The sequence below is a fragment of the Oncorhynchus tshawytscha genome, linkage group LG06 (genome assembly GCF_018296145.1).
Source record: "Oncorhynchus tshawytscha isolate Ot180627B linkage group LG06, Otsh_v2.0, whole genome shotgun sequence".
NCBI classification, from domain to species: domain Eukaryota; kingdom Metazoa; phylum Chordata; class Actinopteri; order Salmoniformes; family Salmonidae; genus Oncorhynchus; species Oncorhynchus tshawytscha.
In genome coordinates this window covers 67,381,487-67,408,655 of record NC_056434.1, presented here as the reverse complement: position 1 = coordinate 67,408,655, position 27,169 = coordinate 67,381,487, and the positions used below count along the sequence as shown (strand labels likewise).

Here is a 27,169-nt window from a genome sequence, read left to right as displayed (position 1 = left end):
ATACATGACATTTGTGGTATGCTCAACTCTCTTGTTATTGCCTCAGTGGGGTTGCCTTGTCTATGACGTGCATTTATTTGCAGATGAAATGTTGCAATTACAAACCCCACAGGTGATCAAACACTTAGCAAAAGAGCAAATAGAGGGCTTTGATTGTAAGGAGTTGCTGCTGCATGTTTTAAACAGAAAGTAATACTTTCAGGTTAGAAACGGGCCACTGACATCACTCAGCGAGATAAGGGTTTTGATTTAGTTATAGAAAACCCTACAATATCTTTACACTGCACATAGAAACATAAATGCTTTCATTTTCCACAAAAATGCAGTTTATGCTGCACTGTAGCCTAACGTTACATTTAAATGTTTATATTTTTACATTAAGTTGTCCCTCCTTACACGGTTAATAGGCCTATCTATTGATTCATTAATCATTATGGAATAACTTTAGTGCCTACATTTTCTAATGCTAAAGAATAGCACAGCCATAAATGCATAAGGAAACATTGGCTCCAGAAATAATTTTGTATGATAATTTCATCATACTGGGCCACCAACAGAATCAATCAACCAAAACCTTCATACATGTGTATCAACAGATGAACCAACCGTATAGGTATTGGGGACGTGGGCTGCAATGACAGCTTGTGTTGTTGTTTACACCAGATCACAAAGATGAAGATTACAAAAATGAAGTGCTGCAGTCTTTTGCATTTCCAAGGATGCTGACCATAATGCTTTCGTCATCACGAACACTCAATCAACCTTGCTTACGGTTAGTCCCGCCCATTAAGATTCCTTGATTTCATGTCGCTAGAGTAGTTGGATACATTAGCTTATGGATAAGTCAACAGAAGTTTATGTAGCTAGTTATGATAAATGTAAAAACACGTCCGTCTTCTAGTGATTCAAGGTATTTTTTTCCAATAGGAATTATATTTCGTCGGCCTAGAGAGCTGTCAAACATAACAGGCGATTGGCTTAGAGTTGTCAAACCATCCCAGTGCAGCATGTTTGGTTGTGAAGACCCAGGTTTTCCACGTCAGTGTGTTTACCAAGAACAGATTGACAGCCGGTTTATGTGTTACATTTCTCCATATTAGGAACAAATTACCGAATGAATCGATAGTTGTGGGTTTTAATATGACTCACGTACTGGTATGTCAAAATATTTGAATTGTCCTATATGTTGTAATTGATTTTTGGTCATCACTGTTGGCCAGTTAGCTTGCTAGCTAACTAAGTTAGCTATCATCAGTTGAAATTGTACAAGACTCCATCTTGGAACTGCAACCATACAGGTAGGCTATTTTCACAGTTCAGTTTGGCGCAATGTTAGTTTGCTAGTTGATGAGACATAAATCCAGTAATGCTCATTTCACCCCGACTGTGTGTCGTCAACAATGTAAATTACGGCAGAACTAGCTAGCCGACCTGTCCAATTTGACTGAGCCTAGCTAGCTACGTAACTTGATAGCTAACGTTAGCTAGCTAGTTGTCTCACCAAGTTAATGTTAGTTTAATCTTTGGCCGTGAAATATCTATCGTTGGGTAGCTACCTAATAGATAAAGCATATCGATAGCTGTATACAATAATTTCCCAAGCCACTTGTCTATGTAGCTGGTTAGTTATTTAGCTAGCTAGCTAGATTGTAACATTGCTGTCGAGCCAATTACCCAAGTTAGCTACTTCACTAGCTAGCTAAATTGTATCACCCATCACATGATTGGTGATCAAAACTAAATTCACTGCAGCATTAGGAATATTCTGTTGTAAATCAGCAACTCATGTTTAAAATGAAGATAATCCCAACATGTAAGCAAGCCTTTATTACTTCTCAGCCAGCTAACTAGCTGGGCTAGCCTAATCATCGTATCTATGCCAGGCCTGTAAATTACAAGGCTAGGTGAGTAGCTAGTGATGCTACTGTTAGGTTATCAATCCGTCCACAGTTGACACAGTAGCATAGATGTCAAATGACAGGTAGTCAGTCGCGCGGATGTTACTGATAAACGAGTCTAAAACATGGGGAGTTTCAAGTAGCTAATTTATTTCAGTTGAGAAGAAGACTGAAGACTCTCTAGCCACTTCCCTACCAATAAGAAGAAGTTCGGTGTTTTATCCCTGAACACTCAAGATGGTTTCTCTACGGACTGTTAGATAAGGGGAGCCTTGGGGCGTTAAGAAATCAGACAGGCCAAGGCAAACTTTTTTATTAACATAATTGGTGAAGCAAAGGGAAATTCTAAACTGATCTGGGAGAATCTAAAAAAGTTAACAGGGAAAGACCATAGTAACACTGCAAAAAGATTGTTATTCACCATGATTTCTATCTAAAACAGGATGCAGTCGAAATAGCAATAGCCTTCAATTCCTACTTTATTGACTCTGTCAGGATACTGACACAGAACCCCTCCACTGGTTTCTTGGGCTCAGTGCTAGTAAATTATGCTCAACCTGTCTTCATCATAAGGGAGGTTTCTGAGTCAAAGGTGAACAAGGTGATTAGCTCACTAAAGAACTCTAAAGCCAAAGATGTGTTTGGCCTGGACTCTACCTTTCTTAAAAACTACAAAGAGTCACTCATTGGCCCCATTACTAAGGTCACCAACACATCTATTGGTCTTGGGGTGTTTCCACGTGTATGGAAGTCGGCCATAATAACGGCCATCTTTAAATCAGGCGACCCCGCTGACGTGAGTAACTACAGGCCCATTAGTACTACCTGTGGTGTCAAAGATTGTTGAACAGTGTGTAGCAGAACAACTGATTGCCCACCTCAACAACAGCCCCTTCACATTACACTCCATGCAGTTTGGCTTCAGAGCAAAACACTCCACAGATACGGTCAACTGCTTTCTTCTGGAAAATGTGAAGTCCATGATGGACAAAGGGGGCGTTGTTGGGGCTGTGTTTCTGGACCTAAGGAAGGCTTTTGATACTGTATGAGACACTCATCACAAAATTGTCCAAATTCAACTTTTCCCCTGATGCCTTGAGATGGATGAAATCATACCTTGAAGGCAGAACTCAGTGTGTCAGAGTGAGCAATGAGCTGTTGCCCACTCTTAGCTATGATGTGGGCGTGCCCCAAGGGTCAATACTGGGGCCCCCCCTGTTCAGCCTGTACATTAATGATCTGCCTTCTGTCTGTACTGGGTCTGAAGTTCAAATGTATGCAGATGATACAGTGATATATATGTGCATTCAAAGAGCAAACAACAAGCTGCACAAGAACTCACTACTGTAATGGTCCAGGTTACAAAGTGGCTCAGTGACTCGTGTTTGCATCTCAATGTGAAAAAAACGGCATGTTCTTCACAAAGAGGGCAACAGCTGCTACTGAGCCAGATGTCTGTGTGTCAGGGGAGAAGCTCCAGGTGGTATCTGATTTTAAGTACCGTGGCATCATACTTGATTCCAACCTCTCTTTTAAAAAGCATGTGAAAAAGGTAATTAAAATAACCAAATTCAGCCTAGCTAATTTCCGATTTATACGAAATTGTTTGACTACAGAGGTAGCAAAACTGTACTTCAAATCTATGATACTCCCCCACTTAACATACTGCTTGACTAGTTGGGCCCAAGCTTGCTGTACAACAGGCTCTCAAAGTGCTTGATAGGAAGCCCAATAGCCATCATCACTGTTACGTCCTCAGAAAGCATGAGCTCCTGATCTGGGAAATTCTTGTGCAATACACCGACGCATGTCTTGTATTCAAGATCCTAAATGGCCTGGCTCCCCCTCCACTCAGTATTTTTGTTAAACAGAAAACCCAAATATATGGCAGCAGATCCACAAGGTCTGCCATGAGAGGTGACTGTATAGTTCCCTTAAGGAAAAGCACCTTTAGTAAATCTGTTTTCTCTGTGAGAGCTTCCCATGTCTGGAATACACTGCCATCAGACACACACAACTGGACCACATATCACACTTTTACAAAATGCTTGAAGACATGGCTAAAGGTCAATCAGATTTGTGAACATGGTCCCTAGCTGTGTGTTGCCGCTTTCCTTGTTATCTGTTTTCTGTAGCTTGTGAGGTGTGGAAACACTTTGTTGCTTTTATGAATTATGTCTTGCTGCTTTTTGTTCTATGTTGCTCTGTCTGTATGCTACGTCTTGCTTGTCCTAGGTTGCTATTGTCTATATTGTAATTGCTTTTAATAACCTGCCCAGGGACAGCGGTTGGAAATTAGCCAGCTGGCTAAAACCGGCACTTTTACTGAAACGTTGATTAATGTGCACTGTCCCTGTAAAAAATAAAATAAGCTCAAACAACACTCGGGGGAGACTAGAGATCCTGACTGCCAATATGTCCAGCCCTAGACATACCATGTAGTTATCCTGACCCTCACACCTCACCATTGTCACACACACACTAATGGTTGCTAATTCAGTCAGTGTGGTGTATTAGCAATGATTATATGTATCAAAATTAGAGGTCGACCGATTATGATTTTTCAACGCCGATACCGATTATTTAGAGGACCAAAAAAAGCCGATACCGATTAATCGGCCGCTTTAAATAAAATAAAAATAAAAATAATAATTTTAAAAAATTAACATTTGTAATAATGACAATTACAACAATACTGAATTAACACTTATTTTAACTTAATATAAAACATCAATAAAATCAATTTAGCCTCAAATAAATAATGAAACATGTTCAATTTAGTTTACATAATGCAAAAACAAAGTGTTGGAGGAGAAAGCTTTTTTACATGGCACATATTACTAATGTTTCAGTTCCTTGCTCAGAACATGAGAACATATGAAAGTTGGTGGTTTCTTTTAACATGAGACTTCAATATTCCATAAGAGGTTTTAGGTTGTAGTTAATATAGTATTTATAGCACTATTTCTCTCTCTACCATTTGTATTTCATATACCTTTGACTATTTGATGTTCTTATAGGCACTATAGTATTGCCAGTGTAACAGTATAGCTTCCGTCCCTCTCATCACCCCTACCTGGGCTCGAACCAGGAACACATCGACAACAGCCACACTCGAAGCAGCATTACCCATCGCTCCACAAACGCCGCGTGGCCCTTGCAGAACAAGGGGAATAACTACTCCAAGTCTCAGAGTGAGTGACGTTTGAAACGCTATAGCGCGCACCCCGCTAACTAGCTAGCCATTTCACATCGGTTACACCAGCCATTAGGCTGATATGCTTGAAGTCATAAACAGCGCTGTGCTTGTGAAGAGCTGCTGGCAAAATGCACAAAAGTGCTTTTTTGAATGAATCCTTAAGAGCCTGCTGCTGCCTACCATCGCTCAGTCAGACTGCTCTATCAATGACAACCTTCAATGTTATGTTATAATTACGTAAAATTCTGGCAAATTAGTTTGAAATGAGCCAGACTGCCCAAACTGACTCTGCGTGCAATGAACGCAAGAGAAATGACACAATTTCACCTGGTTAATATTGCCTGCTAACCTGGATTTCTTTTAGCTAAATATGCAGGTTTAAAAATATACTTCTGTGTATTGATTTTAAGGCATTGGTGTTTATGGTTAGGTACAGTCGTCCAACGATTGTGCTTTTTTCGCAAATGCGCTTTTGTTAAATCATCCCCCAGCGTTGCATCGATTATATGCAACGCAGGACATGCTAGATAAACTAGAAATATTATCAACCATGTGTAGTTATAACTAGTGATTATGATTGGTTGTTTTTTATTAGATAAGTTCAATGCTAGCTAGTAATTTACCTTGGCTTCTACTGCATTTGCGTAACAGGCAGGCTCCTCGTAGAGTGCAATGAGAGGCAGGTGGTTAGAGCGTTGGACTAGTTAACTGTAAGGTTGCAAGATTGGATCCCCCGAGCTGACAAGGTGCAAATCTGTCATTCTGCCCCTGAACAAGGCAGTTAACCCACCGTTCCTAGGCCGTCATTGAAAATAAGATTGTGTTCTTAACTGACTTGCCTAGTTAAATAAAGGTATAAAAACAAATCTGCAAAATCGGCGCCCAAAAATACCGATTTCCGATTGTTATGAAAACTTGAAATCGTCCCTAATTAATCGGCCATTCCGATTAATCGGCCGACCTCTATTCCATGCCCTCGTTTGGTGATACGTCGTTCCCCCGCACATAGAGATTCCTGGCAGGCCCGAGGGTCCCATGAGCTAATGAGAGAAATTAACTGTCAATAGCCGCTTTCTCCTTTGCTGTATTTTACTAGGCATGGTTAGCTAGCTATCTGTTGGGTAGCCAACTTTGTTTTGGTAGCTAGCTAGCTTACATTGCTTTCCAGCTAACATTACCCCCTACAACATATACAAATAAACATTAGCTAGCTTGTTTTTAGTCAAAACAGCAACATGCAATTTCTTACTCTTATAACTAAAATCCATGTAACATGATCCTTTTAACTACAAAGTTTAACTAGCTAGTAACATTCGTTATTGGCTGTAGTAATTTAACTTAGTGATCTAGCTAGATTGCTTTGTTGACAAATAATAAGACTGCTTCTTACCTTTATTGCGGAATCGCATTCGGAAGGTTGTGGCCTTGGGGTGTAGAGTATTGCAGACTCCGAGTACTGTTTATAAAGTTATCCATAACCATTTTCAAGGCTTGGTGTGACAAGTAAAAATTCCAGGAGTTGTTCATGGTTTAAAATGACCGCCAGTATAAAACGCCCCCAAGGAAGTGGTATGGCAGAGCTTTTAAATTGCGTTCATTTGATTGGTCATGTTCAACCGTCACGTCCTCACTTCTGGTTTTGTTTGTTTGATTGAAATGGTTTCCTTTCAATTGCTACGCCTCTCCCTTTTATTCCTGTGCATTTGTTTGGCTGAGTTTGTGCCGGTGTTTCATGAAACTACACTTCCTGTCCCATCAAAACAGGACTTCTGGTACAAGTGCGTTGCTCACAATGACTGTATACTGTCACTCCAGCAGAGACGGAAGAGGAAGCGAGACATCTCACTGGCTAATGTTTCTTGGTTCATATACAAGTAGACCAGACCCAGCTGCTATTGCATTGGTGTCTATGGGAGAGCCACCCCTTAAGTTTACCGAAATTATGAAGCCCTGTGCATATTGCTGGTATAAAGTGTAGTTTGTCAGGACTACAGAGACAGTAAATGTGGTAGTACCAGTTTCAAGCAGGGCTGCTTTTTAGGAATTAGGCTACTTGGAGATGAAACTATGCGAAATCAAGGGTCATAGCATTGGGAAGTTGAGCGCAAAGCTACTGTTCATTTCTTAAATTCTAGCGTAAAAAACATTTGATAATTCATCATTGTTTATTTGATAAAACAAAAGTATGAAACACTATGTTACATGAAACTTTACATTGTACTGTGAAACTGTTTGAGGTCTTAATCCCATTTGTCAACCAGCCTTTTTAACTTGGCCTTTAAACAATCAATGTATTTATAAAGCCCTTTTTTTCCTTCAGCCAAAAAGCACATGTAATCGGATGTTTCGAGCCACATGCAAATCTGATTCCTGGCCATGCGATTTGTCTGAATGGTCAAATCTAATGTATTTGCCATCAAGTGGTTTTAAACTATTATTTGACATATCGTGTTGCTTAGGAGCTACTCTGACAGTTTGACAAGGACATGTAGTAGCTAACTAGCCTGTTAATTGTTTACAAGCAAATTAGTGAATGTGTTAGAACTCTAAACAGCTATACCTAGCTATCCAAAATGGACTAATTTTGAAAGTCGGGTCATTTTATCCTTTGAGGCTTTATTTAACATGTTCTTAAACCTATAATTTTGAACATTGAAAGCATCTGGGAAATGTTTATGGCAGGTATTGTTCTCAGCTTAGCTTGCTATAGAACTTCTGAGTGATAGGAAGCACGAGCAACACCACCAATCAGCCTACACCACTGCTCGCACACCAGTCGTTACTATGACAACTAGCATAGCCATGTCAGCAAATGACTGCTGTCTGAACACACACATCCGATGTGGTCACTTGTAACTTGCTGTTTTGGACAGTGAGTATTCCAAAACCAATTTGAAAATAACTGATCTGAGCGTTAAGGCCTGCAGTGTGAACAAGGCTTAAGTCTATCATTCAAAGCTTGCATTTCAGCACTCCCACCCCCCCTGTACCAATAACATCTCCCTGCAAAGACAGGGTATTATTTTTCTACAGTACCTTTCTCTGGCCGGCTTAAAGGTTAATCCAACCATTTTGAGGTACATGGGGAAACTGCTACTCAAATATTAACATACGTCAATCTGATAATGTTCTGCTTGCCCAATTTTTTTTTATCTTGAGGTGGTGTCCAGAGATACCATCTGCTTTATGCTGATTTAGCTGTAGGGTCAAATAGTTCAGTGTAGACAGTTGCATTGACTGGCTGGTCTTTGACTACCGAGCTATTTTACATTAATTCATTTTATTGCTTTAGAGTAAGAAGTAGGCCTACTGCAAATTGATATAATTTATAGTTTGTCTTCTCAGATATCAGGATGGTCGACAAGAATATATACATTGTCCAAGGGGAGATTATTACTGTTGTAAGTGCCATCAAGAGGAATTCAAGGTGGAATACCCACACTCCTTTGGTAAGTTAATTTGTCTTGGTAAAGAAAAATGGAGTAACACTGCTATTTACCAATCTAGGCTTAGTTTGACATAAGACAACAGTTTAGTTTTAATTTGTAGAATTACCTGCTCCAGGAAGTAATGTGACAGACTTGGTACAAAAGGAAGAACGATTAATAAGTTAAGAGATAGATGGGGGGGGGAATGGTGTTTTCATAATGCTGTCATGGATGTGTTTGTGTAGTGTTCAGGCCTAATCTTCATTAAAAAAACTATACCGTAGCTCTATACATATGAACATACTCTGAGTAGAAGACAGCCATTGTATTAAAATTGTAGGCAGTGTTTTCATTTGAATCAAATCTGCAGCATTTGAATAGTTTCACTTTTGAGGTTCAAAGTCCTCTCATTAATTTTAGTTGATGCCAATATTGTTTATTGTTTTACCTTTGTACAGGATGAAGAACAAGATCCATTGCTTAACAGCTTCAGCCACCTGAAGGAGACTCTCAACAATATAAAAGGTAATTACGTCATAATGACAAGCACAACACATCACATAAGTGTTGTTGTATTTTGGGAAAATTGTCATGCCATAGGCAGATATCTGTAGTAAAGTCTCCTTTACTAATACCTGACTAGCCCTCTTCTCTGTATAGTTGACCCATGAGGTCACCATTTCCTCCCTAACAGCATATTATACAGAGATACAGAGGATATGATAACACGTGAAAGTTTATAACAATTATTCAATATACGAGAATGACGATAATTGTCTTTGCCCATGGAAGCGGACAAGCTTAAAACAAAAGCCAAATTTTCATTTTCAATTTTCCCTTCGCCAATACGTTACATGGATAAACCTCAGCCAGTCGGGACCTTGGGGCTAAACACATTCAGATTGTTATCACAAAGTACCTTCTCCAGCCTGAAGAGTAAACGCATATTTAATCAGGTGTGCAGCAGATTTCCACAGAGAAATAGGCTGGCCTTTCACGTTTGTCAATATTATCTCTCCCAATGTCTTACTGTGGGGACTACTCAGCTTAATAATTTTAAGAAGTCCCATTGAAACGATATCACTGTTTGCTAATCTTTTATCCAAATTCCTCATTATGAACGAGACGGCGAAGGTAAATGTTAAGCTAAGTTGTGCAAGTGTTCTCCTCTGCACAAAGATGGGAAGATGTGTGCAACTATGAGGCGATGCACAACGCTTCAAGACACTTACCTCGGAGCTCTTATAACAACATGCAATTCAGTAAAAAAATAAAAATAATATACTGTATCTATTTGATTTCCCTGCATGTCTTAATATTCTTGTCAAGAATTCCTTGATCGGTTTTGGTTGGGACAATACTTTGTTCTTGATATGTACTACTTCTATCAACTATATTTCCTCTGCAGGGCAATATTCTCCTTGTACTCAGAGATAAGAATGTTCTATTCTTTATACTTATTTAGTCCTCTTATTCCGGGTTGGATATAATTCCGCAACAATATTCCACTGGAGTCTCTTGGGCCACAGTTTGCATCTCTTCCAGTTCAGCCACCCCTGTCCATCGCCACATATTTGGCCTGCCTCGCTTGTGCTTTCCCGTAGGTGTCCATTCGACGTGGACATTTTCTTGAGGCATCCTCAGCAGTGCACTTATCTGTGCCATCGTATCCTGCCCATCTTGATCTATAATATACTGGTGGAATAAACCTTTTATAGGCCTACTGAGTTTGCAAAACTATCCTGCATGTTGGCAACACGTTCCATGATGTCTCTTTGCAGAGTGGTTGCCAACATGATGCATATGACAGTTTTAAATTTCATATAGTTTGCTGAGCAAAAGAGGTTTAGTTGTTTCACATACACTAGGTTGGTCTCCTATAGTGCCTTCAGTGCCTTCAGAAAGTATTCACACCCCTTGACTTATGCCACATGTTATTGTTACAGCCTGATTACAAAATTGGTTCAATTGTTTTTCTCACCCATCTACACACTATCCCATAATGACAAAGTGAAAACATGTTTACGTTTTTTTTTTGTGAAAATTTGTTGCAAATAAAATCTAATTTCCGTAAGTATTTACACCCCTAAGTCAATACATGTTAGAATCACTGGAGTCTTTCTGGGTAAGTATCTAAGAGCTTTGCACACCTGAATTGTACAATATTTGCACATTATTCTTTTGTTGTTGATCATTGCTAGCCATTTTCAAGGCTTGACATAGATTTTCAAGCTGATTTGTCAAAACTGTGACTAGGCCACTCAGGAGCATTTCAATTTTGTCCTGGTAAGCATCTCCAGTGCATATTTGGTCTTGTGTTTTAGGTTATTTTCCTGTTGAAAGGTGAATTTGTCTCAAGTTTTCCTCTAGGATTTTGCCTGTGCTTGGCTCTATTCTATTTCCTTAAAAAACGTCCTTGCCGATGACAAGCATACCCATAACTAGAGGTCGACTGATTAATCGGAATGGCCGATTTAATTAGGGCCGATTTCAAGTTTTCATAACAATCGGAAATTGGTATTTTTGGGTGCCGATTTGCCTATTTTAAAAAAGTAAAAAAAAGTAAAAAAACACTATTTAACTAGGCATGTCTGTTAAGAACACAGTCTTATTTTCAATGACGGCCTAGGAATGGTGGGTTAACTGCCTCGTTCAGGGGCAGAACGACAGATTTTCACCTTGTCAGATCGGGGGATTCGATCTTGCAACCTTACAGTTAACTAGTCCAACGCAATAACAACCTGCCTCTCTCTCGTTGCACTCCACAAGGAGACTGCCTGATACACGAATGCAGTAAGCCAAGGTAAGTTTCTAGCTAGCATTAAACTTATCTTATAAAAAACAATCAATCATAATCACTAGTTACCTACTAGCGTGTCCTGCGTTGCATGTAATCTGACTGAGCATACAAGTATCAAAGTATCTGACTGAGCGGTGGTAGGCAGAAGCAGGCGTGTAAGCATTCATTCAAACAGCACTTTCATGCGTTTTGCCAGCAGCTCTTCATTGTGCATCAAGCATTGCGCTGTTTATGACTTCAAGCCTATCAACTCCTGAGATGAGGCTGGTGTAACCGAAGTGAAATGGCTAGCTAGTTAGCGCGCTAATAGCGTTTCAAACGTCACTCGCTCTGAGCCTTCTAGTAGTTGTTCCCGTTGCTCTGCATGGGTAACGCTGCTTCGATGGTGGCTGTTGTCGTTGTGTTGCTGGTTTGAGCCCAGGGAGGAGCGAGGAGAGGGACGGAAGATATACTGTTACACTGGCAATACTAAAGTGCCTATAAGAACATCCAATAGTCAAAGGTTAATGAAATACAAATGGCATAGAGGGAAATATTCCTATAATAATTACAACCTAAAACTTCTCACCTGGGAATATTGAAGACTCATGTTAAAAGGAACCACCAGCTTTCATATGTTCTCATGTTCTGAGCAAGGAACTGAAACGTTAGCTTTCTTACATAACACATTGCACTTTTACTTTCTTCTCCAACACTTAGTTTTTGCATTATTTAAATCAAATTGAACATGTTTCTTTATTTACTTGAGGCTAAATTGATTTTATTGATGTATTATATTAAGTTAAAATAAGTGTTCATTCAGTATTGTTGTAATTGTCATTATTACATATATTTTTTAAAAATCGTTATCGGCTTTTTTGGTCTTCCAATAATCCCTATCGGTGTTGAAAAATCATAATCGGTCGACCTCTACCCATAACATGATGCAGCCACCACCATACTTGAAAATATGAAGAGTGGTACACAGTTTGTGTTGTTGGATTTGCCCCAAACACAAATCTTTGTATTTTGTACACAGTTGTTTTCTTTGACACATTTTATGCAGTTTTACTTTAGTGCCTTATTACAAACAGGATGCATGTTTTGGAGTTTTTTTATTCTGCACAGGCTTCCTTTTCACTCTGTCAATTAGGTTAGTATTGTGGAGTAACTATAATGTTGTTGATCCATCCTCACTTTGCTCTTATCACAGCCACAACTCTGCAACTGTTTTAAAGTCACCATTGGCCTCATGGTGAAATCCCTGAGCGGTTTCCTTCCTCTCTGGCAACTGAGTTAGGAAGAACTCCGGGCGCCTGTATATTTGTAGTGACTGGATGTATTGATACACCATCCAAAGTGTAATAACCATGCTCAAACTGACATTCAATGTCGGCTTATTTTTTTAACCTGTAGGTGCCCTTTGAGAGGCATTAGAAAACCTCCTTGGTCTTTGTGGTTGAATCTGTGTTTGAAATTCACTGTTTGATTGAGAGACCTTACAATTATCTGTATGTGTGGGGTACATATGAGGTAGTAATTCAAAAATCATGTTAAACACTATTGCACAAAGTGAGTCCATGTACCTTATGTGACTTGTTAAGCACATTTTTACTGCTGAACTTCTATAGGCTTGCCTACTATGTTACTGTAGTGTAAATTCACATCAAATTCAAGTGTTGATCTCCTGATTTATCAAAAAAGCAAGCAAGTTTTTAACCCTTATTTTACAAGGTAAGTTGAGTAGGAACTTATTACAATTTTCATATTTGTTTTACAAATGTTGGGAGAAGGATGCAAAATGTTATATGAAGTCATCTTTTCGATGTGCCATTCTAGATGGTCTACAAGAGATTGTATCTTCACAGGTGTTTGTATTGCCCTTCTCATAGATATTCATGGTTATGTGTTCAAGCAATCAGCTTAGACTGTGAGTGGTGTATGTATGGCTTGGCTCATATTTCTCATCTTGGGGCTATAGTTTGTAAATGCTAGACATAAAGATTTTGGCTGTCCTGAGTTCACTTGTTTCCACCAGGGATTTTGTTTTCCCTACTCTACTGATCAGTCGGTCAGTAGAGTATGGGATGGCAAGTTGCTTTCAAGTTATTCAAACGTTTATGGTAACTAGTCTATGGCATCTCTATTAAACGGGTATCTCTAGTGCCATATAGGGTTCACATGCAACAACCCCATTAGAACCCCTGACCCCCATTCTGTCTCTCTATCAACATCTGTAATGATTGATCATTTGGAGTGGCTGTGTCGTGTGGATTTAATGGAGTGGTGCTAGCTGATGGTCTCCGGTGAGCCAACTCTGCGGTCAAGCCTTTGTGTCGTCATGCCTTTGCAATGGGAGTCCTGGCAGCTCCACAGCCCCAGCCGCAGCAGCAGCAGTAGCAGCTAGTGGAGAGACAGAACACATGGAGCCTGCGGCCACGGTCTCAGCCCCCTCCAGGCATAGTGCTTCCTCAAGGGAATGCCACTGCCTCGAGATGGACAGGCACGGCTGCGACAGAGGCCTGGGAGGAATCCGCCACGCTTTTTCACCCCCCCCCAAGAACACCAAAGGCCTTGTTAGTGTTCCACAGCTAGCATTGGCAAGTGTTATATTATGTTTAGCTACTTTGATTCGACAGAGGTAGATGCTGTAGTCTCTTGGTTGCCAGTTAGATTAGTTTACAGAACAAGTTCAGCCCAAGTTGCCATTCTTTAAAAACTATTGGGAAACTTCTGACAATGCTGGAATATTATTGTAATGGTTGAATATTTTTTTGTTATCCCATGTTGTGACTTCCGTTTGAGCAGACTGACTTAATTGTACAGTATTTGTTTTTCCATCTTGTTTTGTGGTTCTAATGTGTTTTGACATGACATTTCCAATGGACAAACAGTAGGGGGGTTAAGAGATGCTATTGCCTCCTTAACCCCCAATCTCGTGCGTATTTGGCTCTCTTACACGGTATGCACCTGTCCTGGTGCGAGATGAAAGCCTGGAAAAAGCACATCAAATAACCAGGCCAAAGCCCAACTCTGTGTTTGACTGACTGATCAATGTGTTTTTGTTTCTGTGTGAATTCTTCTGGGTGGGCTGTGTAGTGGTGCTGCAGTGGTCCAGCTGTCTGCTTAATGAAAGCCCAGTAATTCCATTCACACTGTGTATCTTAGCTCCTCTAACAACAAAAGCAACCAGCGAAGGAAATGTGGATTAGTCCCGAAAGGTTTCTCAGCCACTTTCTCCCCGTTAAAGGTTCTGTTCTCCTTCCTCTGTTCTGCCAGCGTGATTGGCAGGGCCATGTGCCATGGCACAGTGCAGCTGGAAGTATATCATCTGCAATTTTAGTTGGGTAAATATAGCAGGGAGTCTTGTCAAGCAGAGAGATAAATTGTTCTGGGAAAGGAAGTGTTGTCTCTCTTTCTGGAAGAAAAAAAGTTTCCTACAACTTCTGGAAGGAGGGTTTCTCTTTATTTCAAACAAAGAGAACACAGTTATGGAGCCTGGGCCAGTGGTGAAGCATTTGCCATGCCTCCACCCCACCTTCTCACACCACCCCTCTCTTCCCTAGGGGAAGTAGGCCCAATATCTCCTCTTTGGATGGGATGTTTTGGATTGCTCCAAATGCGTAATCTTCCATCACTAAGCTCATTCAACCCATATAATTTAGTGCTTTCCACAGATTTAGGATCTGCATCTGCGTCTTTAGACTTGAACTGCTTGTTTGCAAACAATGAAAGGGTAGACTTTCCCCCTTTGTCTCATAGGATATGTCTTCAAAAAATGAATGAAACACAGCATGACTTGTTGACTCTACAGTTTCAAGGAGGGGAATTATTTGTACTTGAGTATCTCAATAAGGACTCTTTTATTTAGCCAAACTCTCCCTGCTTACTATTCAAAATGTCATTCATTTTATGTGTGTAATTAAAAATAAAAAAAAGCCAGCAGTTTCAGTCAACTGTTAGTACCGCAACCAAATACAATTTTGTGTTGTCATTGACTGTTTTGGGTATGACATTTTATGTCTCCAGCGGTCATTGTAGATCATATTTACATGTTAAATTGGAATGTTCTATAGTCACTCCAAGCCTGGTTTGGGCTCTTGTCTGCCTTAATGCCTATGAGATGTAGCTATGGTTTGCCAGTGCTGTCCACTAATCATTAAACTTCTGGGTAAGTAAGTGGACCAGTGATGACAAGGATAACCATGAGGACTTGTATTGGGTAATCCCGGCACTACACTGGAATTACAAACAAGCAACTAATAGTGACAAATTGTCACTGACACATTTGGTAATGCCTATTAAGATGAGCTGTCCATATTTTCTAATTGAAGCCACAGGCAGTGGATGTTTTACAACATCCCAAAAGGCAAAAGCATTGTTTTGATGTGTAGATTGAATCGGATCTCTCCCGTGACATTGGCAAGGAAGTGTTCTATAAAGGATCCGTGTTTAACATCAAACAGACAAATCTGTCTCAATCCCCTGTTGAATAATTCTGTGGATTTATATTGGTTGTACAGTGGTCGACTATACCTCTGAGAGGTAGGAAAGAAGAGAGCAGGGTGAACACATTCATTCACACGTATCCCCCCCCCCTTGTCTTATCTTATTTTCTAGATTTTGTTATGCACAAGTCATTCCCAGCCTCAGCTTTCTAAATCTTTAAATCTTCTTTTTTTTTCATCTCCCTTTTCCTTTACAGCGAAGGTCAGATTTTTGACAAGTCTTCAGAGAGCAGTCGGTCTAAATCTCCTCATTTTTATTCATACAAATACAGGTTTAGAGATTTCAACACCCACAAGATCCAAAGCCAGACCGGCCTTTGACTGACAGCTCTTTCCCTTTTTTCCAAACACTAACGAAATTCACAGGCACACCTCTAATGGACTGGAATCACCAGCAAGGCACCAGTGGTTGATAGTGGAAGCGTAGAGTGAATGCCGTAGCGATGATTTGATCACTCGCAGACTGACCTTTTCGGTAATTACCTCGCTGTCCCATGAGCAAAGGACAATGCAGAGACAATTTTGCTAGGAGTGGCAAAATTAGGCAAGAGCACATTTTTAATCGTTATTTTAGTCTCAAACACATTGTTCATGATTTCATCCCTTTTAATGGTAGTTGAAGTGTATACTGATATTTAGAGTCTTAGGCTACTATCCAGGTCCGCAGGTTAGTTGTTTTTGTAAGGCTATTTTATTCCTATAGTTCATTATTGAAGGATTAACAGTCATGTATGTGTTTTACTTTATCCATGAAATGCATACGATCCCACACATGTACCTCAATCAGTGTTTCCTTTCGTTTTTTGTTGTTGTTACAGCAGTGTCAACGGGTTGCGCGTGGGGAGTTAGGCTCACCTTAAATCGGTCCGGAATTGGCGGCAGAGAGAAATTAGCTGTTTTTCAGCTAATTTCCTTTTATTTTATGCATTTTTCTATGGAGCTGAGAGAATGTTGCAGTGTGAAAGTACATTTCCTGAAGTTCTACACATTTTGACATTGCCAATTCTGTGTTCTTATGCTCAAACATTATAACAAATCAGGGCCGTGGGCATGTAGCCGGCGTGACCGGTCAGTAATCCAACCATGCCAAAAATTATCCTAAGTTCATGGTTCTTAGAATTGTTCCATTCTCCCTGAATGTCTAGATTTAATTTTGGTGCTTGCTAGTTCTCAAAGATCATATTATTGAAAAATAATTAGGTCAATCATCTTTTCTACATATTTTGTCTGGTGTTAGTCATTGGAAGTTTATACTGAAAGCTTTTTTTTTTTTTTTTTTTTTTTTTTACCCCAGCCTGGCGCTAAATGAATTTCCGTATTCATTTAGCACCGCTGTTAAATTCATACAGGGAAACACTCATTGTACAGTCTCGTCCATCAATAAGTAGGAACAAGCACACACTCGTAGTTCAAGGTCAAGTGTGTTCGTGTGTGCCGTCTTGGCCACACAGCTGTGCTCAGGCAGCCGTGGCCAGGCCTCTGAGGGCCGTAGCCTGTGCACGTGGGAACCGACTGTGCCCTTTGGGTCCTCTGCGCTCCTCCGCCACCTGATATCCGCACATATATCATACTCAATTGAACCGCCAGAATGCAGTTAGCAAATGCCAAGTAAGAAGAAGAGCCATAATTCATATCGCTCAGTCACTTATGCAAATATGTTTACATATGAAAGCATTTTTCCCAGTGGAATTGCCCGTGTGAACTTCATTACATTTCCCCAGTACGCTGTGGGCTTACCACTGAGATTGTGATGAGGGAGGGTTTTATTCTCAGTCCCAGCTTTGAAGTTATTTTTATTGCTCAGTCAAAAAGACAATAATTACTAAGGATAGTGTTGTCAGAGCCATTTTAATAGCCTGGTCATTTTCCTGACGTTTGATATTTTACCTATTTATAACACCCAATCCACTAGTCTTCTTCAGTGTAGGCATTTTGAATACCGGTTGTGTGCTATTGAAATTAATTCTGTAAAGTGGCCTATATTTGCTTACCCCATCCCTTGAGAGCATGTGGATTCTCATTAACCTCTGTGCTATACCGGGGACTTAAAGGTAAGGGGAACATTTTACTCTTTGACTGAATGTCAGAAGGAAACATTTGTGTGGGCCCAGTGCTGAAGTACAGCAAGTGTTTGACCCTGTGAGGAATTTACAACTGCTGTCCCCTGAGGAGCGAGGCTTCCTTTCCATTGCGCCAAAAACTTGAGACCCTGGTTTCCATTACAGAGAGATGGTGTCCTGTCCGCTACTTCTCCCAACCTTTCATCTGTCCCCGTCCATGGGAAAGGTGGGACGCTTAGCACCCTCGTAGGGTTAATGCCCCAGTCCGGGTGGGATGGGCATAGGGTTAAACTTTTTTAGGAACAGTACTCAAGCTTTCATTATTGGGTGCTTGGGGAAGTTTTATCGGGTTCACTATTAACCCAAAGGAATGGCAAAATGTTGGACAACTTTCACAATATTTCATAGGAAGTTGAAACCTTGAGGCTTCAATACAGTACAAAAGTAATATGGGCTATTTTATGTTTAGACCCTGTAAGCAAGCTGACTATGACCAGCAGAGCAGTGTTCGCTGGGATGTGGTCCATTGTGGGTGCGTTAGGCCTTTTGGTCCATCGTTGTTAAAGCGCCCATCAAATGGCCATGATTAATCGGGGTTCTCTCCATAGACGGGCTGCCACCTAGTGCTGGTTAGTAGCTGTAAATCTGGCCAGTTAACAGTGCTCTAACCGGGGACTGACAGGCAGGGCTTAGGCAACTGTTGTCCTGTTTCAGAGCCTCAACAATGTGCTGAGTGGATGGAGAGTCCCACCAAAGGGCCATTAATCATATTTGCCTGGGGGTTGCGCATCGGCTGGGGTGTATGGGTGAGGGTGGCGTGAAGGATCCGGATGTGCTGACAGGAACAGAGGACAAGACGGGAGCAAAACAACAGACCTAAAAAAGAGGGGGACAGGAGTACTCTGTTTGGCCTTCTGCCAGCAAGGTTAAGCAAGAGGAGAGGAGTAGAGCCAGGGATCTGTATATAATGACGAGATGCTTGTCTCCGTCTTAAAAATGGATGTCGTTGTCCCCAAGGCGGGAAGGCCGGTGACAAGCTTGAGTCCAAAATAATCCCGTAGAAACGCTTCGGACTTATTTTTGTCCGATTTTGGTGAGAGTGGAACCTCTCACTTCACCTCTTCCTCTCTGGTAGAGCATTACTTCCTGAAAGTTTGCATCAGAACACTTGTCATTGACTTGTCATGTCAAGTTCTCTGTGCTTCAAAATAACTCCCTAAGGAAGTGAATAACAAATGTTCTCGTCATCGAATAGCCGACATCGATCAATAACTACCAATTTACCGTAGAACCTGTTTGGTGCGAGTAAATCAATCTTATGTAGCTCATTGATGGGCAAAGGCAATAAATGTACTTTGATGCACAGCTTTTGTTTTGAAAGGTGCAGTCTATAATAAGGAAACATGGCTGGCTAGTTACTTTTTGCCACCGGCATTAATGGTGACCTGAGACAAACATTGCTCTGGCTAGAAATAGATTTTCACCAAGATAAATTATTTTAACCCTCCTAAGCTGTTTCTACCCACTTCAGGTATTATGTCCTAAGAGGGACAAATAAAATGACATAATGGCAGTAGATATTCAGGTAAAGATAACATTAAGTGTCATGGGGTTTAACCTACAGTTAATGTCTAAGCAAACCTATAGGGTCCTCTTAATTCCTCTAGGTTTAACCTATAGGGTCCTCTTAATTCCTCTAGGTTTAACCTATAGGGTCCTCTTAATTCCTCTAGGTTTAACCTATAGGGTCCTCTTAATTCCTCTAGGTTTAGCTGTGTTCCACGGAGTCTGGAGTCGATCAGTTTAATTTGGGTCTAGGCCCACCTAATGTGTGTTTGTCAGCCGTGAACCAATGCAGAGGATTTAGTGTTTTCCAGTCTGCTACCTGGATTGGGTTTTAATGTTCTGTTATGCATATTCTTATGAGGTGGTAATTGGCTCGGTGTGGGCGAGATCTCCAACAGGACCTCCCCTGTCTTTGTTCAGCCTGGAGGTAATAGGTTTTAAGTTCAATGTTGCTTTAATGACTCCACACTGGGAGCTGAGAACATTATTAAAGCAGGGGGTATTAAGGTGGGGTTTGGGACATTTCAACACCTCTGCCTCCTGCACCCGTCCACACTGGAGGTCTGCTCTAAAAACAACCCGGGAGTGCATGTGGTGACACTTTGATGGGGCGGACAGCATTTTGCAGATTGACAATATGACCCGGTATTGACAATTTTTGGAGGTGCCAAGTGTTCGCTTTCAATGTGTAAGAGAGCGTGTCGCTATGTATAGTCCGACACAAGGCTGAAACCGTTTTAGACGAGGCTCAGAATTGTGTTTGTGTGGCGGCGGTTTCTGCCCCGTGTATTGTTGGCGCCTCACGGACAGCATTTTTACCTTTTTAATTAGTCATTCTATAGCAGGTCACTTTTCAGCGTGATGTTATTTGCATTTCTGTTGGGTGGCTGGAATGACCCCTGGCTCATCACAATTCCAATAAATCTCAGGGGTGCCTGGCAAAACGGGATCTGTGCTCTAGTCTAGTTCACATACAGTGTGTTGAGACTTTCTCATGTATAGATTAAAATGATAGGTCTATATAGTACGTCACCTCAATCTTCTAGATGAATATTTACCCCATGCAAATGCTGTGGATTATGTGGGCTAGATATTTAGCTAATTGCATTTAGTTTACAGTTTCTACATTTAGCTTACAGCTTCTGGATGGTCTTGTCAGGGGGTTCTGTTGTGTGGAGCGTACATAAATCATAGTCCCTATTAGTGTTTTCCTCTTCATTCTGAGTGAGTCGGTCTGCTGTAGGGCATGCCTGGTTGTAAAAGCCTGTTTTGTTAGTCATAGCATGGACAAATATAGGGGCTCAACCCTGAACACCTTTTGACAGACAATGTGAAATATTGCATTCAATTGGTTAACGGTGGACACAAGGTTGTTTACTGGAAGGGTACATTGGAAAGTCAGAAATAAAGCAGTGGACCACTGACTGTCAGTGGCCAGGATAATCTCCTCAGTAGGACAGCAAAGCTGGAGAAATCAAACTGCACACTCGACTAGCTGTGGAAGCGGCCCTGCTATTGGGTGTTGGGGGGGTTGGTGGAATGGGATTTTATTGTTGTCGAAAATAAGGGCCGATATTAGTATTGCGAGGAGGCAGTGTCTTGCTTGTGTGGCGCTCGCATCTTAAGCCTTGGGCGTCCCAGTGCGAATCCCAGACTGCCTTGATGGACTGTGTTAATAAACCTCCCTGCAGACCTACACCCCCCTCACACACACATTTATGCGCACACACATTGTCTCTCCACACACAGCTGCTTGTTATTTCATGCCCCATAATGGCCCTGTGACCACGGACATTCTAATACACATATCCAATTAGATAAGCATTGCTGTGTGCTTCAGCTTCCAACTGTGATTCTCACACATGCATGCACACACATTGATACATAGAATTCACATTTTTAGTTTTTTGTCAGTCTTGCTAAGTAAGACTGTAAATCAAGGTCACCCTCATTCCCAATCCCTGAATTATATTGTACTAATTTATAAGTACCATTTTTAAAGAACGTTTTATTCTAGGAACATTTTAACTTCCTGTACTGATGCTTTTGGAAAACCTAATGTAGTTCCCAGAAGATACTGCATGTTGCTGTTGAGTCTTCAACGTTATGGCAACTTGTGTGTGATGGGGGAGGCTAAGATCATTGCCTTGTTCATTGAACATGCCAAGCCGATACTCGATTACACTTCAATGAAATCACCTGTCAAAACTCTTGAGTACAGCCATTGGGTTGTCAACCCCCCCCTCCTGTTTCGGCATGGAACAGAGGCACTGGCAAAAGGCAATAGCTTCCAAGTGGACGCCCCAAATAAAAAAGGAAAAAAGACAGCCTATTTTTGGGCCGCAGCTGGGTTTTGAAGGGAGTGTGTGCTGTCAAGGTGACATGGGTCAACTTTCTTGTCGCGGGACGACTGGGGGGAATGGCTGAGAGGAGGGGTGGAACAGGCTTGGGGAGGGGCGATTTTAAACAACTGCCAGTGTTTCCGGGTTCATAAATATTGAATCGAAAAAAAGGTGGCATATGTGGCGAGCGTTTTAAACCTGTTGACGCGTCCTTCTAAAATAGAATGGGATCAACACTGCCGATTACACATTTTGACAAAAGCCGTCCTGCTGACAGGGGAGGGAGCCGGTCGGGCCTGGCGGCCCATGCAGCCGCCGAGGAGACATGCTAACAACCTGCGACAACAAGGAGGTGTTGATTGGTCTGAAAGCGAAATAGAACTGCTGATATACTGCCAGTCTACCCCTCCCTCTGGCTGCCTTTGTTATGGCCATGGCGCTCCTCTGGCTGACGGATGTGACTGTGACATGGACACAAGGGACAAGGTGGTCCTGGGTAATTCATGTATTGAATAAAGTCTCACCTTGCCGGCAGACACCCCCCTTTGCCCCACCCCTCATCTCTCCCGTAAATGGCTTTTGATTTTTTTTAGCCATTTCGGTCACAATTACATTTATTTATTTATATATACACGCACACACAGAGGTTTCTGAGACATTTTAAAGTTAGAGGTGGTGAGTTTTTCTTTAGAAACTGGACCTCCCGATTGAATGTAAAATATCGTGGCTATATCGTTTTAGATTATTTTGTCACTGTACAATGTGTCTTAGCCTCTTAAACACTCAAAGGTGTTGTTGTAGTTCAGTGGTCACCAACTGGTCGATCACGATCGATTGGTTGATCTCCACGTCATTCCTAGTCGATCACCAAACATTTCTAAAAAAAGATAAAGCCTTTTAAATAATTTTATACTGTTGGCAGTAGGCGCTCTTGATTCAGCAGCCCTCGCACTACAAAGTGTTCCCATTTTGAACCATTTAATGTGTCTGAAGGTAGAACTCAGTCTACCTAGCAGTCCCCAAACCAAATCAAGTGCACTTATAGGCCTACCGCTGGCCAATCAGATAGCTCAGAGCTCCATGTCTGCACAGTTTCCTCGAGCCGTAGACTGTAAAAATAAGTATTGAACGCACAGAAAAGTTGATACTGTAAGATTTTAAAACCGTGACTAGAGGCTCAACGAATACAGCAATGAGCTGCTCTTTTTGAGAAAGTTCATGTTTAAGTTGTTATTCAGCCCTGTCAACACTTTGTTCAACACATTTTTATAAGCCATAAAATGTGTCCTCCCTACTTCGTCATGCTACAACCGGCACTGCAGCGGCAATGAATGAGTATAGCAAAGTGTTCTGATAAGCTTACAAAGTTATTATTATTGTCTTTTTTAATATTGAGGAATATTTCACGTTTTCTGGTCATGGGAGTAACATGAGGCAGAAATAATGCAGTGCGACTTGAGTTTCGCCATCAGCCCAAAGACTGTCCCCTTTTCTCAGCGGAGGGAGGCAGAGCTCCCTCCTCTCAGACTGATCATCAGATACAGGCCAGTAGTAGTAGTAGTAGTAGTATGCTAGTAGTATGCTCACATTCAAGCATAGCCAATGCATGCAGTGATAACATATTGGACATATAGCCTTCTGCACAAACCTCATTGCTACAGGACTGTTTTTAATTTGTTAATGTTGCATAGGCTTACATTTAAGTCGTCTTTAAAAAAAATCTGGACTGTAGTTCTCTGCGTGCATTTTTACTCGGTGATCTTGACTCAAAAGGTTGGTGACCACTGATGTAGTGAAAAGCAGCGTGAGATAAATATACCCAGATTTGTCTGTTGTAGTCTAATCCCTGTGTGAGAGGGGTGTGGTGGCTCCAACTCTGTAGCCCCTCCTCTCTTCAGTCAGAGTAGGGCTTGTACGCACAAGGCAGACTGCAGCCATCCCAGCTATGCACATAAACCCATGTTAGTTTTAAATAGTAAAAATGCTAAACTGGCAGTAGTGGAGCGGGTTATGAGGGGTGAAATGTGGTCCCTGAATTTATGACCTGGGAACACTTGCGGCGCAGTATTGCGTCTTGTTTTTGCGGTGTGTCTGTGTGTGTGCGAAGAGAAGGGGGTTGGTGCTGCTCTGTATCTCAGACACCGAGGTCAGGGGGGAACTGAACTTGTGAACCAGTGGGCAGCACTGTTACTGTTGAGACGAGTATTGATCAAACTAATCCAAGGCTCAAAGCACAGATTCCTCTGAACTTTAGGTTTGCTCTTTATTTGGACGCGCCACATGCTGACATTCACTCCACTCGTTCAAAGGAAAAGAAATACAGATGGTAACTAATGGATAGTTAGTTTTGTTGGTAGGTATAATGGCAGTAAAGTGAAGGTTGGCAGTTTAACCAACCTATATTTTATTTATTTATTTCACCTTTACTTAACCAGGTAGGCAAGTTGAGAACAAGTTCTCATTTACAATTGCGACATGGCCAAGATAAAGCAAAGCAGTTCGACAGGTACAACAACACAGAGTTACACATGGAGTAAAACAAACATACAGTCAATAATACAGTAGAAACAAGTCTATATACGATGTGAGCAAATGAGGTGAGAAGGGAGGTAAAGGCAAAAAAGGCCATGATGGCAAAGTAAATACAATATAGCAAGTAAAAAAAATAAACACTGGAATGGTAGATTTGCAGTGGAAGAATGTGCAAAGTAGAGAGAAATAATGGGGGTGCAAAGGAGCAAAATAAATAAATACAGTAGGGGGAGAGGTAGTTGTTTAATGATAGATTGGCTATAGAAGGGCTATGTACAGGTGCAGTAATCTGTGAGCTGCTCTGACAGCTATATGGTACAGATAAGAAAGCAAAATCCTGAAATCCTGGGTAGGCTTTCTCAAGACTCCGATCACACGTAACGTTGTCTGGCCCTCATGTCTTTTTGACTTTCACGTTTTCTTTTCATCACTTTGTTGTTTTGTGTGGTTTGTCACACTTCCCTTATTCCCTTTTATGAAGCGCCTTGAGCAATCAATAGTTTTACAGGTTTTTGGGCTAAATACATATGTTTGTGATATTGCAATATGGTTTACTAATCCATAATTTGAGTCTACTCTGGTGTGTTATATGGATGTAGTTCAAGAACAGTGTCTGCATTTGTATCAGCATAACATGCTGACCACAACGCTCGCGTCGTGTGCGCGGGCATTGCAAAGTAAATGTAAACATACATGCTATTTAATTATTGCACCCACACTGCTCGCGCGCGCCAACGGGCGTCTGCGTTGCCAATCGCTAAAATAGAAGTCAAGTTCTATTTGTGACGCTGAACGCGGCGCAAGTCCTGCATCTCCCATCTCATTGGTTTATAGTAGCAGATACCCACGATCCATCTCATTGGTTATACCCATGTGGGTGATTGAAAGATGAACTGAGTTTGGTCGATTGTCGTGGTAACTATGAAAGTTAGATGCCAATCGCCATATAAAGTCCAAAGAAGAAAAAGCCTGGAAGGAGGAGAGATGACTAGAAACGATTCGGTTGACCGTTTTATGTGTGGATTAATTGTCGGAGTAGAGGACCTTGTGCATTTCAGGTAAAATAACAACTCAACGTTTAGATCCCAAGACAAATTAGCTAGCAACTACAAGCTCGCTAGCTAAATTGCCATAAATGTTCAATGCTTTTCGATCAGTTCCCAAATTAATACAATTGGTTCAGAGTTTGTTTTGATATTTCAACCTGCGTGTCATGATCGCGTTTGGTGTGGGGCGACAATCTATTTATGCACGATGGCCTGCGCGCAGCCGGTTTGCTTAGTGTTAACGTCGGCCATTTTTATGTTAAACATTTATTCCATTGTTCACTCTTGAGGCACTAGCTAATGTATAGCTGTATAGTAGACAATCCAACCGATTCAGCCATCTCTCAACACGCATGTATGCTGAGCCATTACAGGACAAGTTGAACGGGATCTCTAGGGCCATTGAAGTTGTGACAGATACTTTCATAATTATAGGTTAACAGTTCCTTTATCATTGGGCGAATGTAGTATCAGGTGCTGTCAGTGCAGGAGAGTAGAGATGTATAGAGGGCACGTTTAGCCAATGACCCATTGCAGTTGTGTACACAGAGAGATGCCCCACCTCTGTCTGCTCCACACACACACACACACAGCCATTTTCTTTAAAGGTGACAAAAGGGATTGGCGATTGTTTTTCTGTTTATCAGAGGTGACATGACCAGTGGCGCAAGGGGGCGAGGAGGCCCTGTGTTGCCATAGCTAAGTATACATCCCTGACAGCTCCATAATGGGTTTCAGGAAGTTCAGTCGAAAATAAAAACAAAGCAACATTTCTAGCTGATTGGTTTTGAAAGGCCGTTTTTCCTTGCTGAATGGGAAAAATGTGGACTTCAGCATTCCATGGCAGTGATGCCAGTCGGATCGGATAGGCGCAGCCTTGCGTGAGCAGAACGAACAGGGCCCGATGGAGACGCAGTGCGCTGCAGAAACGCACTTTATGGGCAAGAATTTAGGCCATGGGTTTGGAATAGCAAAAAAACAACAAATGGAGGAAATCCAGATATTAAAATTTTGTATCCCAAATCTTTTTAAAATTGGCTTTATTTTGTCACAGACTGTGGGTTCGTTAAATATTGGTTGGGCTTTAAATACTTTTAACTTGATATAGCCTAGTTCAGAATATGTTGATGTAGAAGTACTGGTATACTCTCTTTATTTCTACAGTTGGACAAGTGGAAGAGTGTAAAAGAGTGTGTGGACCTCCATTTAGTGGTTTGGAGCTAATCCCTGTAAAGCCTGTAATGTAAGCAACATTCTCAGCGTTTGCTCTGTGATCCAAATGATGTCGTACTACGTTACCAACTGAACTGGCAAGACCATACTTTAAATACCCTGTTCTATTGTTTTTGTGTCACATTATTTTGAAGTTAATAAAAATCGACCATTGGCACTCTTTTCCCCTTGCCTGGGAGGGACCAACCCAAAGCTGTCTGTTTTAGACTAAAGCATTTTTTTCTCTGATCAAGGCATTTTGTGGTATAAAACATATGGAGAAAAGAAAGAACAGAACATAAACTTGAAAGCTTGGTAGATTCCATTTTACCATGTTGAATGTTTTGATTCTCTAAATAAATACTGATCAAGTCAGAGCCTGGTGTATTGTGGATGAAAGCAAGGGCCTTGTAATGAATGAAAAGGCTAGATGGCATTGAATCATCCACTCAAGCAGCGCGCGGAGGCTGACAAGGCGGAAGATAAGTGAGACGAGACGAGGCCACAAATCGTATGGATGGAAGTGCTGTAGCCCCGCGTTTAGATCTACATTTTTGATCTTTGACTTTCTCATGTGAGAGCTGCCTCAAGTGTTTACA

General features: G+C 41.3%; 1 protein-coding gene across 1 annotated transcript in view; it reads left to right on the top strand.

Annotated features, from left to right (window-relative positions):
• The first annotated feature begins 935 nt into the window (after nucleotides 1-935).
• The window catches only part of LOC112253524 (Golgi-specific brefeldin A-resistance guanine nucleotide exchange factor 1), a 78,660-nt gene continuing 52,426 nt past the window's right edge, over nucleotides 936-27,169 (top strand). The window contains 3 exon segments of the mRNA XM_042322767.1: nucleotides 936-1,298; nucleotides 8,443-8,546; nucleotides 8,984-9,050. Coding sequence (XP_042178701.1) covers nucleotides 8,451-8,546; nucleotides 8,984-9,050 — 163 coding nt within the window. The 5' untranslated portion in view covers nucleotides 936-1,298; nucleotides 8,443-8,450.